The sequence below is a fragment of the Scyliorhinus torazame genome, chromosome 1, assembly GCF_047496885.1.
Source record: "Scyliorhinus torazame isolate Kashiwa2021f chromosome 1, sScyTor2.1, whole genome shotgun sequence".
Classification (NCBI taxonomy): Eukaryota; Metazoa; Chordata; class Chondrichthyes; order Carcharhiniformes; family Scyliorhinidae; genus Scyliorhinus; species Scyliorhinus torazame.
Window position 1 is genome coordinate 300,792,655 of NC_092707.1, and position 19,109 is coordinate 300,811,763.

General features: G+C 47.0%; 1 protein-coding gene across 3 annotated transcripts in view; it reads left to right on the plus strand.

Moving 5' to 3' along the window:
* The window catches only part of LOC140423001 (uncharacterized), a 280,598-nt gene that overhangs the window by 255,816 nt on the left and 5,673 nt on the right, over nt 1-19,109 (plus strand). For all 3 annotated transcript variants that reach the window (XM_072507743.1, XM_072507744.1, XM_072507745.1), the window contains one exon: nt 17,293-17,401. In XM_072507743.1, coding sequence (XP_072363844.1) covers nt 17,293-17,401 — 109 coding nt within the window. The remainder of the gene's footprint in view (nt 1-17,292; nt 17,402-19,109) is intronic.

The following is a 19,109-nucleotide window of genomic DNA, read 5'->3' on the forward strand; positions in this document are numbered from 1 at the left end:
AGATGCAGAGCTGGGCCGAAAAATGGCAGATGGAGTTTAACCCTGGTAAGTGCGAGGTGATTCATTTTGGTAGGAAAAATTTGAATGCGGATTACAGGGTCAACGGCAGGGTTCTGAGGAATGTGGAGGAACAAAGAGATCTTGGGGTTCATGTCCACAGATCTCTGAAGGTTGCCACTCAAGTGGATAGATCCGTAAAGAAGGCCTATAGTGTGTTAGCGTTTATTAACAGGGGGCTTGAGTTTAAGAGCCGTGGGGTTATGCTGCAACTGTACATGACCCTGGTGAGACCACATTTGGAGTATTGTGTGCAGTTCTGGTCACCTCACTATAGGAAGGATGTGGAAGCATTGGAAAGGGTGCAAAGGAGATTTACCAGAATGCTACCTGGTTTGGAGGATGCGTCTTATGAGGAAAGATTGAGGGAGCTAGGGCTTTTCTCTTTGGAGCGGAGGAGGATGAGAGGCGACTTAATAGAGGTTTATAAGATGATGAGGGAGATAGATATTGTGGATGTTCAGAGACTATATCCTCAGGTGGATGTAGCTGTTACAAGGGGGCATAACTATAAGGTTCAGGGTGGGAGATATAGGAGGGATGTCTGAGGTAGGTTCTTTACTCAGAGAGTGGTTAGTGTGGAATGGACTGCCTGCTGTGATAGTGGAGTCGGACACTTTGGGAAATTTCAAGCGGTTATTGGATAGGCACATGGAGCACACCAGAATGACAGGGAGTGGGATAGCTTGATCTTGGTTTCGGACAAGGCTTGGCACAATATCGAGGGCCGAAGGGCCTGTTCTGTGCTGTACTGTTCTATGTTCTACCATTTGTGAAACTGCTTTTAGCTTTTTAAAGGATTCATATTTCTTTTAAAATAGCAAACTGCTAAAATGCGAAAGCTACAGTCCTGGTAAGTCTGTATGAATGTTTTGCTGGTGCTGAATATTATTTTAATTAAGGGTTCTTTCAGCTTGGGATTGTGCTTGTAAATTCTGGAAGTACTGGAGATTAGCTTTTCAGTCCTGTTTACAGTTAACAAAGACAAGTCAAGTAAAGGTGTAGTTCATCAAAAAACTGTAATGAATCTTTCATTTACCATTCACTGTTTTTAGAAAAAAAATGAGTTATAAATGCTATCCATCTCAAAAAAAAAGATGATTTCTTCAGGTATGGCTTTTGCCAATGCAAATCAGGTTGCAGAGCCCATGTGTGTTATATGAAGGTAAGTACTGGCAAATGAAAGCTTAAAAACCTCAAAACTTCAAAGGCATTTGACGACTAAAATTGGCGAGTTCGAGGACAAACCTCTTGATTTTTTTCAAAGGATGCAGCGAGAATTAAATCGTCAGCTAAATTCCTTAGCAGAAATGTTGCAATGAATGACAACGCACAATTAGCCTCTTACATGATAGCTTACCGTGTAGCTAGAGAAAATGCCCCACAGTAGCAGAGATGAATTCTCCCTGAAACATTAGACACTGTACTGTTACTAAATTAGAGGTCAGCTGAAAAACTGAAATGCATGCCACTTTGTTTTTTTCATATAAATGTAGAGTAGCCAATTATTTGTTTTTCCAATTAAGGGGCAGTTTAGTGTGGCCAGTCCACCTATCTTGCGCATCTTTTTGGGTTGTGGGGGTGAGACCCACACAGACACAGTGAGAATGTGCAAATGCCACACGGCCAGTGACCCAGAATCGAACCTGGGTCCTCAGTGCTGCGAAGCAGCAGTGCTAACCACTGAGCCACCGTGCCGCCCCACATCCCATTTAGTGATAACATAGTGGCTTGCCGCATTTGTGATACTGCTGAGAATTTAGAAGCCCTGCTTATTTCTTGTTAAAGTCAGCACAGGAATTCCCAATACAACTGGATGAAAGTACAGGGGCGGGATTCTCGGTTGGCCGATTCGGGAATCCGGAAACGCAATTGGGCGGAGAATCGGTTCCGATGCCGAAATCGCAGCAGGCTCCGATTTCACGCCAAATCGCAATTCGCCGTCGCCTCGACAGCGAACAGCAAACACCGTTGGCATTTCATTAGCGGGCCTGACCCGGTATTCTCCGGGGCCTCCGCGATTCTCCGCCTCCATTGGGCCGAATTCCTGACATCGAGGTTTAATTGTACTTTTAAAAATCGTGAAACAGGTGTCGTAGCTGCTGAGGGAGGGAGAGGGGGGTATGGAAAGTGTCCAACATCGTCAGTTTGCTGACAGTTGTGCCGCTGGCTGGGGGGGGGGGGGGGGGTGGAGGCTCCTGCCAGGGCTGGGGGGAGAAGTGGAGATGGCCAGGAGGTGAGCTGTGGGGCTGGGGTGGACGGGCACGGAACACCATTGCCACGGTATACAATGCAGCCATGCAGCTGCGCATGCTGCTGACTGGCCACTGTGAGCTTCGGACCATAGGTCATATGGGTGGTCCCCAAGCCACCCCCCCCAGGTGCCTTCTGGTCTCAGCCGACCCATCAGCCATGTTGGCGTGCAACAGAGCAACAATGCCGTCTTGTTGGCTGGGATGGTGTATGTGGGGAGTGAAGTGTGTATATGCGGATGCAGCTAATCAGCCTCCTGAGTGTCAATCGCGCATCCGATGAATCAGGCACCAGTTTCTCATTGGAATTGATTGTGTTCCTTGTGGTGCGGGCGCTAGCTCCTTAACAGTAGCAGAATTAGTTCATGTGCGGCACCAGTTTTGCTGCCGTGGAACTCCACAAATCCTGTCCCGATGTTAACACTTAGTCTCAGGAACGGAGAATCCAGCCACAGACGTTTCAGATTGTGCAACCGTGCTAGTTTGCGTTGGTATGTTTGGCACAGATTTCCGGTGGCAGCCATGGAGTTATCGGTTGCACATTTGGTGGCTCAAGTTGATTTTTTTGGTATTTTCTCCGCCTGAAGGGTGAAGTATTTTGTGTAAGAGGTGCATGAGTGTATGGGGAAGGTTTTACTCCTCAGGTGTGGCTGTTGAATGGATCCACAGACTAGGAGTGGGGCAAGAAGGAAAGAGCTGCTGGAGCAGGAGAGTCTTTGTGTTGCACCACAGGATAAGGTGGTGGAGGGCAAGGGGACTGCTCTGCCTGCCAGGTGGTCAACAGAGCAGTTAGAAGAGTTCCTCAATGGAAAGTTCTGTCAGCAGAGGAAAGAGGCCCTGGATTAATATCTTCTTGATATTAAAAAAGGATAAGAATGCAGAGCACTGCGAGTCGTACCACCCAATATCGTCACTGAATGTAGACGGCAAGTTGTTGGCGAAGATGTTGGCTTCACGAATCAAGGATATCATCCCAGTGGTGATAGGCGAGGAAAAACGGGTTTTTGAAAGGGGAGGCAGTTGACGCCGAACGTGAGGAGGCTGCTTAATGTTTCCATGATGCCGATGGAGGAGCAGGAGGTGGAGGTAGTGGTGGCTATGGCTGCGGAGAAGGCGTGTGACCAGGTGGAGTATCTACTGGAGGTGTTAGGGCGGTTCGGATTCAGACAGGGGTTTATGGACTGGGTCCAGTTGTTGTACAAGGCAGTGGTCGCAAGTCGAACAAAGTGGGTTCGGGGACGAGGCAGGGGTGCCCGCTCTCGCCTTGGCTATAGAGCCACTGGCAATGGCGCTCAGGGTATCGAGGAACTGGAAGGGGATTGAGCCCGGGGGGCGGGGGGGGGGGGGGGGGCGGGTTGCGGTATCGAGTACAGGGTATCTGTATGCAGACACCCTGTTGTTATACATTTCAGACCCATTGGCAGTATCGGGGATCACATGGGGAGTTTAGAGGAATTTGGTGGAGGGCAAGGGGGCTGCTCTGCCTGCCAGGTGGATGTTGAATATGGGAAAGAGCGAGGTGTTTCCGATTGAGACACGAGGGTAGGAGAGAAGCTCTGGGGAGCTGCCGTTCAGGATGGTGGGAGCGAGCTTTAGATACTTGTGTATCCAGGTGACTCGGATTGGGAGCAGCTGCACAAGTTGAAACTTACTGAGTTGGTAGAGCAGATGAAAGGGGATTTCAAGAGATGGGATGTGCTGCCGCTGTCGCTGACAGTGTGAGTGCAGACAGAAAAAATGACAGTAACACCAAGGTTCCTGTTTGCGTTTCAGAACCTCCCAATTTCCGTCCTAAAGTAGTTTTTAAAAAAGGTTAATGCATTGATCGCTAGGTTTGTGTCGGTGGGAAAAACCCTGAGGGTTAGGAGGGTCTTTTTGGAGTGGGGGCGAGGGGAGGGGTTGCTGGCGCTGCCAAACATGATGAACTACTACTGGGCGGCGAATATTGCTATGGTTAGGAAATGGGTTGTGAGGGAGGTGCCAGCCAGGGGTCGGATGGAGGTGGCATCATGCAAGGGAACAAGTTTGAGGGCTTTGTTGTCAGCCTCTGCCGTTCTCGCTGGCCAGGTACTCTGTGAACCCAGTGGTGTTGTCGGCCCTGGGGGTGTCTAGGATTGGGGGGGTGCAAGCCACAGGTTTGCGCCGGAGATGTTGGATGCAAGGTTTCGGGGGTGGCAGCAAGCAGCGATGGAGCAGGGATTTGAGGATCTGTTCATAGGGGGCAAATTTACAAGGTTGGAGGACCTGGAGGAAGAGTAGGAGATGCCCATGGGGAATGGTTTCAGGTACCTGCAGGTCCAGAATTTTGTAAGGAGAGAGGTGCTGTCCTTTCCTGGGCTGCCGCCCCTGGGGTTGCAGGACAAAGTACTGTCAAAGGATGAGATTGGGGAGGGGAAGATATCCGATGTCTACAAGGAGTTGATGAACTGTTGGGGGACATAAGTAGGAGGAGCTGGGAGGGGAGGTGGAGTCGAGACATGGGCAGAGGATCTGCGGAGGGTGAATGCATCCTCGTCGTGTGCGAGGTTAAGTCTCATCCAGTTAAAGGTAATACATAGAACGCATATGACAGTAGCATGGATGAGTAGGTTTTTTGAGGGTAGAGGATAGGTGGGGACGGTGGAGGGGGGGGGGCACAAATCCACATGTTTTGGGCGTGTCCAAGACTGAAGGGGTTTTGGCAGGTTCGCAGATGTAATATTCAAAGTGCTGGGGGTGAAGGTGGTCCCAAATCCAGAGGTGGCAATATTCGGGGTGTTGGAAGACCCAGGAGTCCAGGGAGTGAGAGGGGCAAATGTTCTAGCCTTTGCCTACTTGATAGGCCGGAGACTGATTTTGCTTGGGTAGGACTCGGAGCTGCCGAAAGTGGGGATGTGGGTGAGTGACCTGGCGGAATTCCTGAGGCTGGAGAAGGTCAAATTTGTCTTGAGGAGGTCGATGGATGAGTTCACTTGGAGGTGGAAGCTGTTTCTTTATGGAAGTTTGAGGTGTCACCGGGGGGCGGGATCGAATGGGGATGATGGGATGTGAGAAGGGGCGGTATTAAGGGAGCGAGTGGGGGGGGGGGATTAATGGGTGATGGTTATTTACAATGTTGTTTAGCTGTTCTTCTGCTTTTGTTTGTTTATGTGAAAATGCCTTGAATAAAATTGTATTTAAAAGGTATGTTTGGCACAGTGAATTTTTTGAGGATCTGCTGTGCTGTCTGACATTATCAACCAACACGGCTGGCGCAGACATTTTTGAAGCATTGAATAGTTACATGGTTGGAAAGTGTAGGTTTGATTGGGTTAATGGCAGAGGAATCCCAAGCAATGGAGCAACCAACAAGACTGGCAAAAACAGCTGAGTTATAATAAGGATTAAGGAGGTAACTGGTCAGGACATTGTGTGCAATCATTGTTTATTCAGTACGAAGCATTAGCATGAAAAGGAATTCCATCCGATCTGGAATTGTGAAAGTTGCAAATTTCATTAATTAATTAATATTTTTCTTCTTATAATTTAGAGTACCCAATTCTTTTTTTCCAATTAAAGGGCAATTTAGCATGGCCAATTCACCTACGCTGCACATCTTTTTTTTGGGTTGTGGGGATGAGACCCACGCAGACATGGAGAAAATATGCAAACTCCACATGGACAGTGACCCAGGGCCGGAATCGAACCTGGGTCCTCGGTGCCATGAGGCAGCAGTGCTAACCACTGCACCACCATGCTGCCCTGTGAATTTCATCAAACGCAGTACTTTCAATACAAGGCTTTTTGAGACTCTGTGTCCCAATATTGGGGCTGGGCACACATTTATTGTTCCACACAGGAATGGTGGCTGTCAAGGGGTTGGGTGCTTGTCAGAGTTTACGAACGGAGGTATCAAATCCACAATTTCCTCCTTGAGAAATCGTCTCCTCTGGCTGATTCATTTGATGATGAAACTTTTAAATGAATTGAACCGCAAACTGCAAGGGAAGGATGATGATTGCTTTCCGCACTGTGAACAAATAGATGCTTTTCAAAAGTCATTGAAAGTTTGGCAAATGCGAGTATGAAGCCAAAATTACATGTTCCCCACAAAACTACAACACATTGAAGAAAACAGTGTTAGTAAGGGAACTGTCAATAGACTGGCAAGACTTATTCAGTCGCATCTGGCTGCACTGATCAAGAGGTTTTATCACTACTTTCCAGAGGAGAAGTTTCACATTTTGATAGAGAACAGAAGCGGTGGGTGAAACGACCTTTTGCGTTCGAGACCCCAGTAAAGTATTAACTTACAGCTGACTCAAGACTGAACTTCTGCACCTCACCTGTGACAGCACATTAAAAACACGCCATTAGTCCATGAGGCTATCAGCATTTGAGAGTCGCATCTCCGATGAGTATCCCGCGCTGAGTAAAACAAGCATTTTGTTACTTTTGCCATTCACAACGACCTACATGTGCGAGGTTTGATATTCCGTCGTCACAAAGATGAAGACAGCACAAAGGAACCGGCTGAACTCTGCACCTGATATGCGCATTGCCCTCTGCTCTTGTGAACCTGATTGGAGTGAGATTGTGAGGACTAAGCAGACTTACCTGTTGCATTAAAGGTAAGCGAAAATAGTATGTTGCGAAGGTCGGTCAATTGGTAAAAGTGGAACCCGGCACAAAACGTTTGAAAAATATTGTCCTACACAGTCAAAAGCAGGGAATGGACTACACGTAAACATGTGGACCATCTCAAGAGCAGGGAACCCGCTCAAGAGGTAGCTCCACCAGCCTAATCAGTTCCTCGTCCCCCTTGCTTACCACTCATGAGCCAGGGAGCACAACTCTCAAGGACCAGACCCAGGTTTGCAGGAGATGGAAGACTGTCTCAGATATGGATATGGAATCCTCAATATTATCGGAGGACAATATGGTCAGGACGCATCTCCGGCAGGTCTCCTAGTCGGTGCAAAAACGACAGTGCCCAACACCCTCCCCCCCCCACCCCCCCCCCTCCCAACCCAGCTTTTATAATAGTTCACCAAACTTATTCACCACACATTATGTAGGTATACATTCTAGACCTGCCTTTTTATTCCTAGTGGTTCTTTTTAGTTTTCAAATATGGCACTACTTTCTTCTCCAGGACGATCCAACACTCATTCCTTTATGCAACTTATCCCTCTTTTCTACGTCTATTTGTTGCTGCCCAATTTAGTTTGAACCCTCCCCAACCAACTAATGATCCACTCCTCAAGGATGCTGGTCTCAAGTCGTGTTGAGGTGCAACCCGTCCCACCTTAACAGGTGCCTCCTGTAGCCACCTAAATTGGCCAACTCCCGATTTAAAATGGCGAACGGCAAAGGCTGATGGGAAAGTCAGCCAACAAGACAGAAACCGGCAGGTGCAGGTTTTCTGTGTATTTACCTCTGCAAAGGCCAGACAACATCGATACCAGCGACCATCACCATAACAATGTAGCAGCCATCTGCATGCTGATGAGCAATCCTCGGGAACAACAAGTAACATTTTGGACACACAAAGCAAAGCCAGACTCCTCGGCGCCAGCAGGAGCCAACACAAAGGAGGTGAACGAGCACCTCAAGACTGCCCACCGATCAGGGAACCGCCCCAATATTGGAGAAAATCGAACCAAGCGATTGGGACAAAGTCCAATCACTTGGGACCAGGTACAGGGTCCGCCCCGAAAGGCGGGAAGCCCCTGGGGACTATAAGAGTTAAGCCCTAAGTTCAAATCGCTCTCTCTTCCTCCTGCCCGGGTCACCCAGCAACACGAACCAACATTGACCGTGACCGGTGCAGTGACCGCCGACAGAAGTAAGTCTTAATTCAAAGCTCGCTACGAGATAGGCGCTCCTAGCTCCCAATCCGTACCAACTTCAAATCCTGCAGACTCAGAACCCGAACGAAAGGCCATTTGTTCCCCTGACCTGGTGGGCCACTCCGAAGTTAAGTATAGGCCCGTTAGTTGTAGAAGTAGCTTAGACGTAGAATTTGTGCATGAGTAGCGATTACTGTGTATAATAAATGTGCTTTGATTTGAATCTTACTAATCGGTGTATTGGGTTATTGATCATTACTCAGACTTGAACCTCATGGCGGTATCATAAAGATACCTGGCGACTCGAGAGCAAAGGTAATAAAACAGAGCAATTGAACTAAGGAGAAAGTTAGCAACACTCCTGCCCCAAACCTTGGTCCAATACCACAGAATCTGAAGCCCTCCCTTCTACACCATGTCACAAGCTAGATATTTATTGATTTTCTCTATCTTCCTATTTGCACTGGAGTGCAGCACGGAGGGTAATCTAAAGATTATTATCTTCGTTGGTACCAACATTTACCATAACGTCTGGATCACTCTCTTCCCCTGGAAAATATTCTGCACATTCACCGTGATATCTTTTACGCAGGAACCAGCGAGGCAACACACCATGCACAGCAGTTACAAAAATATCTGTATCCCGTAACTATAAAATCTCTTGCACCTGCTGCATTTCTACGGTTTGCATTCCCTTATCATTGGTGCCATTGTCTGGACTTCAATCCTTCAAGATGTCATCACTGCCAGAAGTCCCCAATGCTGAGTACCATACTGAGAGTTACACACTTCCTGTCTTTTCCTACTCTTCAGAATGGCCACCCATCTACTACCTGGAACTCTCTCTGCCTGTGGGGTGGCCACCTCCTGGAATGCATGATCAATGAAACTCTCAAGCTCCCTAATGCCCTGCGGTGACTCCAGTTACCACTCAAACTCAGGAACTTTTAAAACTATTAATTTTAATTAATACCTCCACACCTCAAGTCCTCAGGTCTGTTCCTCCTGTTCCCTCTCAGATCACTCCATTGTTTTACTATAATAAGAGATTAGCACCACCTCCTTTGCCCCTCCAAATTCCCCGAATTTAGTAGACTGTACAAGCAGTAACATGTGTCAACAAAGGCCTCTGTTTTTATACTAGCAAAATTTGCAAAGACCCGAGTCAGCCCTGCTGACATTAATTACCAGTTCTAAATAGCCATCTATTCAGCAGACAGCTTGTTTGCCACTGACTAACATTGAAAGAAACGACGACTTCAGTTAAATACTAAATGCAAAATTGAGCTACATTTTAGAAAGAGATTAATCCTTAAAATCAGAGTTTAGTACTCGGTAGAAGCAGTATCCTACAATACTTGAGGCATAGGGCGCCCTTGGAAAATCCGGAGGAAAACTCTTCCACTGGTTTGAATCATACCTCAAAAACATGTTTTTTGTGGCTAGTGAAGACCAATCATCTCAGCCCCAGGCCATCACTACAGAAGTTCCTTGGAGTAGTGTCCTAGCCCCCACCATCTTCAACCGCTTCATGAATGAATTGCCTTTGAACATAAGGGCAGAAGTGGGGATGTTTGCTGATGATTGCATAGTATTCAATACTATTTGAAACTCCTCAGATACTAAAGCAGTCTTTATCCATATGCAACAAGACATAGGGATGACAAGGAATTAACAAGGTATAGTTGATATAGGGAGCGACTGTGTTGACAGGTTTATGTGCACAAATTTCCAGGTCCAGATGAATTGCGTCCCAGGCTGCTGTGGGAGGCGAAGGAAGAGATTGCAGGTGCTCTGACCCAAATTTTTATTTCCTCTTTGGCCACGAGGGAGGTGCCAGTGGACTGGAGAACAGCTAATGTGGTTCCACTACTCGAGAAGGTTTGTGGAGACAGGTCAGAGAACTGCAGATCAGCGAGTCTCAGGTCAGTGGTGGGGAAACTATTAGAGAAAATTCTGAAGGAGAGAATCTATCTCCACTTGGAGAGACAAGGTTTGATCTGGGATAGTCAGCATGGCTTTGACAGAAGGAAGTCATAGAACATACAGTGCAGAAGGAGGCCATTCGGCCCATCGAGTCTGCACCGACCCACTTAAGCCCTCACTTCCACCCTATCCCCGTAACCCAATAACCCCTCCTAACATTTTTGGTCACTAAGAGCAATTTATCATAGCCAATCCACCTAACCTGCACGTCTTTGGACTGTGGGAGTAAACCGGACCACCCGGAGGAAACCCACGCAGACACGGGAGAACGTGCAGACACCGCACAGACAGTGACCCAGTGGGGAATCGAACCTGGGACCCTGGCGCTGTGAAGCCACAGTGGTAAGCTTTGCGCAGGTGAAGGAGACAGGTAGGCTTTGCGCAGGTGAAGGAGACACATCCAGAGTGGGAATTGGAACTTGGTAATTTGGTGCAGAGTGGGAGGTGCTTTTTCCCTACCGTTTTGTTCTCTTTCTTCTGGCCTGTAACTTTTAATCTGCAGGAAGAGAACCAGAGAGCATCCTGGGAAGGTAAGTGATTTTTATTTTTATTCCACTTTCAAATTGTGTGGGGGGGAAACTGAAGTGACATCACAGTAAAGCTGTGACCCGATTGGCTGGTTGGGAATCTACACTAAATTTTAAAATTAAACATTGTTAAACTAATGAAACATAATTATAAGTTAGAGGGGTATCTAAGCCAGAGATCGGACAGTACTGTATTTAGCTTTCACATTTATAGTAGAAATCTAGTGCTAGGAAACATAAGTTACATAAGAAACAACAGTAACTTAAAAAAAAAATTGTTAAATTTAATTGACTAATTAATTAACGCAATGTAGAGGAGTGCTATGCTCGGACTGTGAGATGTGGCAGGTCCGGGAGGCTTCCAGCGTCCCGGATGGCTTCATCTGCAGAAAGTGCACCCAACTAGAGCTCCTCACAGACCGCATGACACGGTTGGAGCAGCAGTTGGATGCACTTAGGAGCATGCAGGTGGCGGAAAGCGTCATAGATAGAAGTTATATAAAATGTGGTCACACACAAGGTGCAGGCAGAGAAATGGGTGACCACCAGAAGGGGCAGGCAGTCAGTGCAGGAATCCCCTGTGGTTGTCCCCCTCTCGAACAGGTATACCCCTTTCGATACTGTCGGGGGGATAGCCTATCAGTGGAAAACAGCAGCAGCCAGAGCAGTGGCACCACGGCTGGCTCTGATGTTCAGCAGGGAGGGTCAAAGCGCAGAAGAGCAATAGTCATAGGGGACTCAATAGTCAGGGGCACAGATAGGCACTTCTGTGGACGTGAAAGAGACTCCAGGATGGTATGTTGCCTCCCTGGTGCCAGGGTCCAGGATGTCTCAGGACGGGTAGTGGGCATCCTGAAGGGAGAGGGCAAACAGGCAGAGGTCGTTGTACATATTGGTACTAACGGCATAGGCAGGAAGGGGCATGAGGTCCAGCAGCAGGAGTTCAGGGAGCTAGGCAGAAAGTTAAAAGACAGGACCTCTAGGGTTGTAATCTCAGGATTACTCCCTGTGCCACGTGCCAGTGAGGCTAGAAATAGGAAGATAGAGCAGCTAAACACGTGGCTAAACAGCTGGTGTAGGAGAGAGGGTTTCCGTTATCTGGACCATTGGGAGCTCTTCTGGGGCAGGTGTGACCTGTATAAGAAGGACAGGTTGCATCTAAACTGGAGAGGCAGAAATATCCTGGCCGTGAGGTTTGCTAGTGTCACACGGGAGGGTTTAAACTAGTATGGCAGGGGGGTGGGCACGGGAGCAATAGGTCAGAAGGTGAGAGCATTGAGGGAGAACTAGGGAATAGGGACAGTGTGGCTCTGAGGCAGAGCGGACAGGGAGAAGTTGCTGAACACAGCGGGTCTGGTGGCCTGAAGTGTATACGTTTTAATGCAAGAAGTATTACGGGTAAGGCAGATGAACTTAGAGCTTGGATTAGTACTTGTAACTATGATGTTGTTGCCATTACAGAGAACTGGTTGAGTGAAGGACAGGATTGGCAGCTAAACGTTCCAGGATTTAGATGTTTCAGGCGGGATAGAGGGGAATGTAAAAGGGGAGGTGGAGTTGCGCTACTGGTTAGGGAGAATATCACAGCTGTACTACGGGAGGACACCTCAGAGGGCAGCGAGGCTATATGGGTAGAGATCAGGAATAAGAAGGGTGCTGTCACAATGTTGGGGGTTTATTGCAGGTCCCAACAGCCAGCGGGAGATAGAGGAGCAGATAGGTAGACAGATTTTGGAAACGAGTAAAAACAAAAGGGTTGTGATGGGAGACTTCAACTTCCCCAATATTGACTGGGACTCACTTAGTGCTAGGGGCTTAGACGGGGCAGAGTTTGTAAGGAGCATCCAGGAGGGCTTCTTAAAACAATATGTAGATAGTCCAAATAGGGAAGGGGCTGTACTGGACCTGGTATTGGGAATGAGCCCGGCCAGGTGGTAGAAGTTTCAGTGGGGGAGCATTTCGGGAACAGAGACCACAATTCAGTAAGTTTTAAAGTGCTGGTGGACAAGGATAAGAGTGGTCCTAGGCTGAATGTGCTAAATTGGGGGAAGGCTAATTATAACAATATTAGGTGGGAACTGAAGAACCTAGATTGGGGGTGGATGTTTGAGGGTAAATCAACATCTGACATGTGGGAGGCTTTCAAATGTCAGTTGAAAGGAATTCAGGATCGGCATGTTCCTGTGCGGAAGAAAGATAAATACGGCAAATTTCGGGAACCTTGGATAAGAAGAAATATTGTAGTCCTCGCCAAAAAGAAAAAGGAGGCATTTGTCAGGGCTAGAAGGCTGGGAACAGACAAAGCCTGTGTGAAATATAAGGAAAGTAGGAAGGAACTTAAGCAAGGAGTCAGGAGGGCGAGAAGGGGGTCACGAAAAGTCATTGGCAAATAGGGTTAAGGAAAATCCCAAGGCTTTCTACACGTACATAAAAAGCAAGAGGGTAGCCAGGGAAAGGGTTGGCCCACTAAAGGATAGGCAAGGGAATCTATTTATGGAGCTAGAGGAAATGGGCGAGGTACTAAATGAATACTTTGCATCAGTATTCACCAAAAAGGAATTGGTGGATGTTGAGCCTGGAGAAGGACGTGTAGATAGCCTGGGTCACATTGAGATCCAAAATGAGGTGTTGGGCATCTTGAAAAATATTAAGGTAGATAAGTCCCCAGGGCCTGATGGGATCTACCCCAGAATACTGAAGGAGGCTAGAGAGGAAATTGCTGAGGCCTTGACAGAAATCTTTGGATCCTCACGGTCTTCAGGTGATGTCCCAGAGGACTGGAGAATAGCCAATGTTGTTTCTTTGTTTAAGAAGGGTAGCAAGAATACTCCAGGGAACTACAGGCTCAGTGGTAGGAGAGAATTCCTCAAGACAGGATCTACTCCCATTTGGAAGTAAATGGACGTATTAGCGAGAGGCAGCATGATTTTGTGAAAGGGACGTCGTGTCTCACTAACTTGATAGAGTTTTCGAAGAGGTCACAAAGATGATTGATGCAGGTAGGGAGTGGATGTTGTCTATATGGACTTCAGTAAGGCCTTTGACAAGGTCCCTCATGGTAGACTGGTACAAAAGGTGAAGTCACACGGGATCAGGGGGGAGCTGGCAAGATGGATACAGAACTAGCTATGTCATAGAAGGCAGAGTAGCAATGGAAGGGTGCTCTTCTAATTGGAGGGCTGTGGTGTTCCGCAGGGATCAGTGCTGGGACCTTTGCTGTTCGTAGTATATATAAATGATTTGGAGGAAAATATAACTGGTCTGATTAGTAAGTTTGCAGACGACACAACGGTTGGTGGAATTGCGGATAGCGATGAGGACTGTCAGAGGATACAGCAGGATTTAGATTGTTTGGAGACTTGGGCAGCGAGATGGCAGATGGAGTTTAATCCGGACAAATGTGAGGTAATGCATTTTGGAAGGTCAATGCAGGTAGGGAATATACAGTGAATGGTAGAACCCTCAAGTGTATTGAAAGTCAGAGAGATCTAGGTGTACAGATCCACAGGTCACTGAAAGGGGCAACACAGGTGGAGAAGGCATACGGCATGCTTGCCTTCATTGGCCGGGGCACTGAGTATAAGAATTGGCAAGTCATGTTGCAGCTGTCGAACCTTAGTTAGACCACACTTGGAGTACAGTGTTCAATTCTGGTCGCCACACTACCAGAAGGATGTGGAGGCTTTAGAGAGGGTGCAGAAGAGATTTACCAGGATGTTGCCTGGTATGGAGGGCATTAGCTATGAGGAGCGGTTGAATAAACTCGGTTTGTTCACACTGGGACGATGGAGGTTGAGGGGCGACCTGATAGAGGTCTACAAAATTATGAGTGGCATAGACAGAGTGATAATCATAAGTTTTTTCCCAGGATAGAGGGGTCAATTACGAGGGGGGCATAGGTTTAGAGAAGATGTACGAGGCAAGTTTTTTTTTTTTTTTTTTTTTACATAGAGGGTAGTGGGTGCCTGGAACTCACTGCCGGAGGAGGTGGTGGAAGCAGGGACGATAGTGACATTTAAGGGGCATCTTGATAAATACATGAATAGGATGGGAATAGAGAGATACGGACCGAGGAAGTGTAGAAGAGTTTAGTTTAGACGGGCAGCATGGTCGGCACAGGCTTGGAGGGCCGAAGGGCCTGTTCCTGTGGTGTACTTTTCTTTGTTCTTTGTATCCACTTGTGCTACCGTGCTGCCCACAAATGCTGAACAAATATTGAATTTTTTGAGGTGACCAGGTGTGTCGATGAGGGTAGTGGGGTTGAAGTAGTTTATGTGGATTTCAGCAAAGCCTTTGACAAGGTCCCACAAGGGAGACTTATAAAGAAGGAAAATGCACATGGGATATGGGGTAACATGATGTGGTGGATTCAAAATTGTCTTAGCTGTAGGATAAGGAGGGTGAGGACAGATGGCTGGTTTAGTGACCTGGAAGCCAGTGCCCAATGGTATATCATCAGGATCTGTGTTGGGGCCCTTATTATTCGTCAGTTGTATAAATGACATAGGTGACTATGTTGGTGGGGGGTAGGATCAGTAAGTTTACAGATAACACAAAGACTGGCCGGATGGTTAACAATAGGTTTGAGTGTCTTGGGTTACAGAGGGACAAAAGGACCTTGGCTTGTTAGTCTGTAGATCTCTGAAGGCGGGGGAAGCAGGTTAATAAGGTGGTGAAAAGGGCATATAGGACACTTGCCGTTATCAGTTGAGACATAGATTACAAAACCAGGAAGGTCATGTTGGAGTTCTAAAGCTTTGGTGAAGCCACAGCTGGGGTACCGTGAGCAATTCTGGTCGCCACATTACAGAAAGCTGTAATTGCACTGGATGGGGTGCAGAGGTGATTCACCAGGATGTTGCCTAGGATGGAACATTTAAGTTATGAAGAGAGGCTGGATAGGTTTGGGTTGTTTGTGCTGGAGCAGAGAAGATTGAGGGGCAACCGATCGAGGTGTACAAGATTATGAGGGGCACGGACAGGGTGGATTGGGAGCAGCTGTTCCCCTTAGTTGAAGGGTCAGTCACTAGGAGACACAAGTTCAAGGTGAGGGGGGATGTGAGAAAAAATCTTTATATCCAGAGGGTGGTGACAGTCTGGAATGCACTGCCTGGGGAGGGTGGTAGAGGGTTGTCTCACATCCTTTAAAAAGCAGCTGGATGAGCATTTGGCACATCATAATAGAACTCCTGAGGCCATTTGTCCCATCAAGTCTGCACCGACCCTTCCAAAGATCACCCTACCTAGGCCCAATCCCTCACCCACACATAACATTCAAGGCTATGGGCCAAGTGCTTGCAAATGGGATAAGGTAGGTCAGGTGTTTTTCAGGCGTCGGTGCAGACTTGAGGGGCTAAAGGGCCTCTTCTGCACTGTACTTTCTGTGATTTTGGACAATATTCAGGCCTGGGCTGATAAGTGGCAAGCAGCATTCACTTCACACAACTGCTAAGCATTGAGCAGCTCCTTTTGACACTCAATATTATTACTATTGATGAATCCTGCACCATCGATATCCTGGGGTTACCACTGAACAGGAACGTAACTGGACCAACCACATAAATACTGTAGCTACAAGAGCAGGTAAAACACTAGGAATTCTGTGGTGATTAACTGTCGAAGCCTGTCTATCAACTACACAGCACAGGTCAGGTGTGTGATGAAATATTCTCCACTTGCCTGTCCAATAACACCAGAATAATATCCAGAAGCTCTGATAATAAGAAACTCAACACCATCCAGAATAAAGCAGCCAGGTTGATCAGCACTCCATCTATTGACACCCATCCACCATTTTAAACATTCACTCCCCCTGCCATAGTGCAGTGTCAGCAGTGTGTACCATTTACAAATGTGCATCAGCAAATTGCCAGTGATCCTTCAACAGCACCTTCCAAACCCCTCAACCTTTACCACCTGTAAAAAGCAAAGGTAGCAGACACAATAATAATAATCTTTATTGTCACAAGTAGGCTTACATTAACACTGCAATGAAGTTACTGTGAAAAGCCCCCAGTCGCCACATTCTAGCGCCTGTTCATGTACACAGAGGGAGAATTCAGAATGTCCAAATTACCTAACAGCAAGTCTTTCAAGGATTGGTGGGAGGAAACCGGAGCAGCCGGCGGAAACCCACGCAGACACAGGGACAAAGTGCAGACTCCATGCAGATAGTGACCCAAGCGGGAATCGAACCTGGGACTCTGGTGCTGTGAAGCAACAGTGCTAACCACTGTGCTACCGTGCCACCCTGAGGAACACCATCACCTGTAAGATGCCACCCCGCACATCCTAATTAAGAAATATAATCTCTGTTCTTTCATGTCAAGGGGTTATAATCCAAAATTCCTAACAGCACTGTGGGTGTATCTTTACCAAATGGACTGCAACAATTCAAGAAGGTGGCTCACCTTCCCCTTCAAGGGTAATTAGGGATAGGCAACAAATGCTGGCTTTGTCAACAGTCCCCACATGCCATATAAATGGAACTGTGTTGTTTTTAAATGTATGTTCTAGGTTTGTACAATGTCCTGATACCTAGAGATACAAGTCTGCATTTCAAGCTAGTTGGGCAATAACATTCAACATATTTTATCCAACAGTGAACATTTTGATAGTTAATTGAATTCTTTGCTCTGTCTTGTGCCACTTGTCTGACAGAGCTGCAAGTCACAAACTCAAGCAAAGCTGGAACCAGGTTCCTCCAGACCCTGTGAATGTTTATGTACCTTTGAATATTGAAGATATTCTCCCAAACAACTACATTGTGGTGAGTATATTTGGTTGGAGTAGTTATGAATGTAGGTGACACTAAGTAGTAGAGAGAAGTGTTCAGACTACCAATAAAGAATGCCAGATAATTCAGGTGACATTTTTCCTTTCTATATATAGGACGACTGGTAAATAGGATCACGTACATCCAGGTTCACACCACTTATTTTGACCTGAGTAAGCCTGATATTAAAATAAACACTTTGTTTTGCAAAAAAAATGGCCAGATGTAAAGAGTGGTGTGCCGCAGGGATCAAAGCTGGGCCTTCAACTTTTTAACAATTTACATAAATAACTTTAATGAAGGGACCAAAAAGTGTGGGTTCTAAATTTACTGATGATACAAAGATAGGTAGGAAAGAAAGCTGTGAAGAGGATTTAAAAGGACATAAAAGGCTACAAAGGAACATAGATAAAGTGAGTGAGCAAAGATCAAGCAAATGGAGAATAATGCGGGAAAATGTGAAATTATCCATTTTGGCAAGAAGAATAAAGAAGCATATTATCTAAATGGTGAGAGATTGCAGAGCTCGGAGATGCAGAGGGATCTAGGTGACAGAGTGCATGAATCACAAAAGATTAGTATGCAGATACAGCAAGTAATTAGGAAAGCTACTAGAATGTTGTTTAATGCAAGGGAAACTGATGACAAAATTAGGGGGGGGACGACGACAATGCTTCAGTTGGTGAGGCGACATCCGGAGCACTATGCACAATATTGATCTCCTTATTTAAGGATGGATGTAAATGCGTTTGAAGAATTCAGAGAACGTTTACGAGACTAATACCTGGAATGGGCAGGTTGTCTTATGAGGAAAGGAATGGATACGCTAGGCTTATAGCTGCTGGAGTTTAAAAAGTGAGAGGTGACTTGATTGAAACAGAAGATCCCAAGGGATCTTATCTTGACAGGGTGGATGTGGAAAGGATGTTTTCTCTTGTGGCGGAATCTAGAACTGGAGGTTAACTGTTTAAAAATAAGACAGGGATATGGAGAAATTATTCCTCTTAGACGGTTGTGACTCTTTGGAACTCTTTCCCACAGGGTGGGGGAAACAGAGGGCTGGATTCACCGAGTTTGAGACTAAGTGTTGACGCCGGTGTGGGAACAGTGGCGTTTTACACCTGAAAAAAAACGGCGCAAAACCTCCACCAATCCGGTCTAGTGGGCGGCAAGCAGGCACGCAGAGTAAAGCCCCCAGCTCCAGCTGAGGATACGGCCGGAGAATTGCCGGGTCCGTGGCCATGCACGGACTCACCTGCCACATAGTACCCCCTTTTAACCGGGCTCACCACCCCCGGACCACCCCCCACCAGTACCCTCAGCAACCCCCCCGGCCCGACTGCAGTGGCGCTGGACTCTGTCCGGTTCCCGAAATAAAATAGCATGAACGACCCACGCCGTCGAGAACTCGACCCATTGGGGGCGAAGCATCGGAGAGAGCCTCAGGTGACGCCCCGAGGCCATCCATACGGCATGTGGCGTACTCGCAAGTTTGGAGGGGGCGGAACATCGCAAAAGCGGCGCCGCCCCCAATTTTGGCACCAGTGGGGATTTTCCGCCCGATCACCGAATGCGATTTCAGCGTTGGAGACTGGAGAATCCGGCCCAGAATCTTTGAATATTTTAAAGAATTAAATAGATTCTTGATAAGCAAGGTGGTGAAAGTTATTGTGGGATAAGTGGAAACCCAGAAGCAATCATA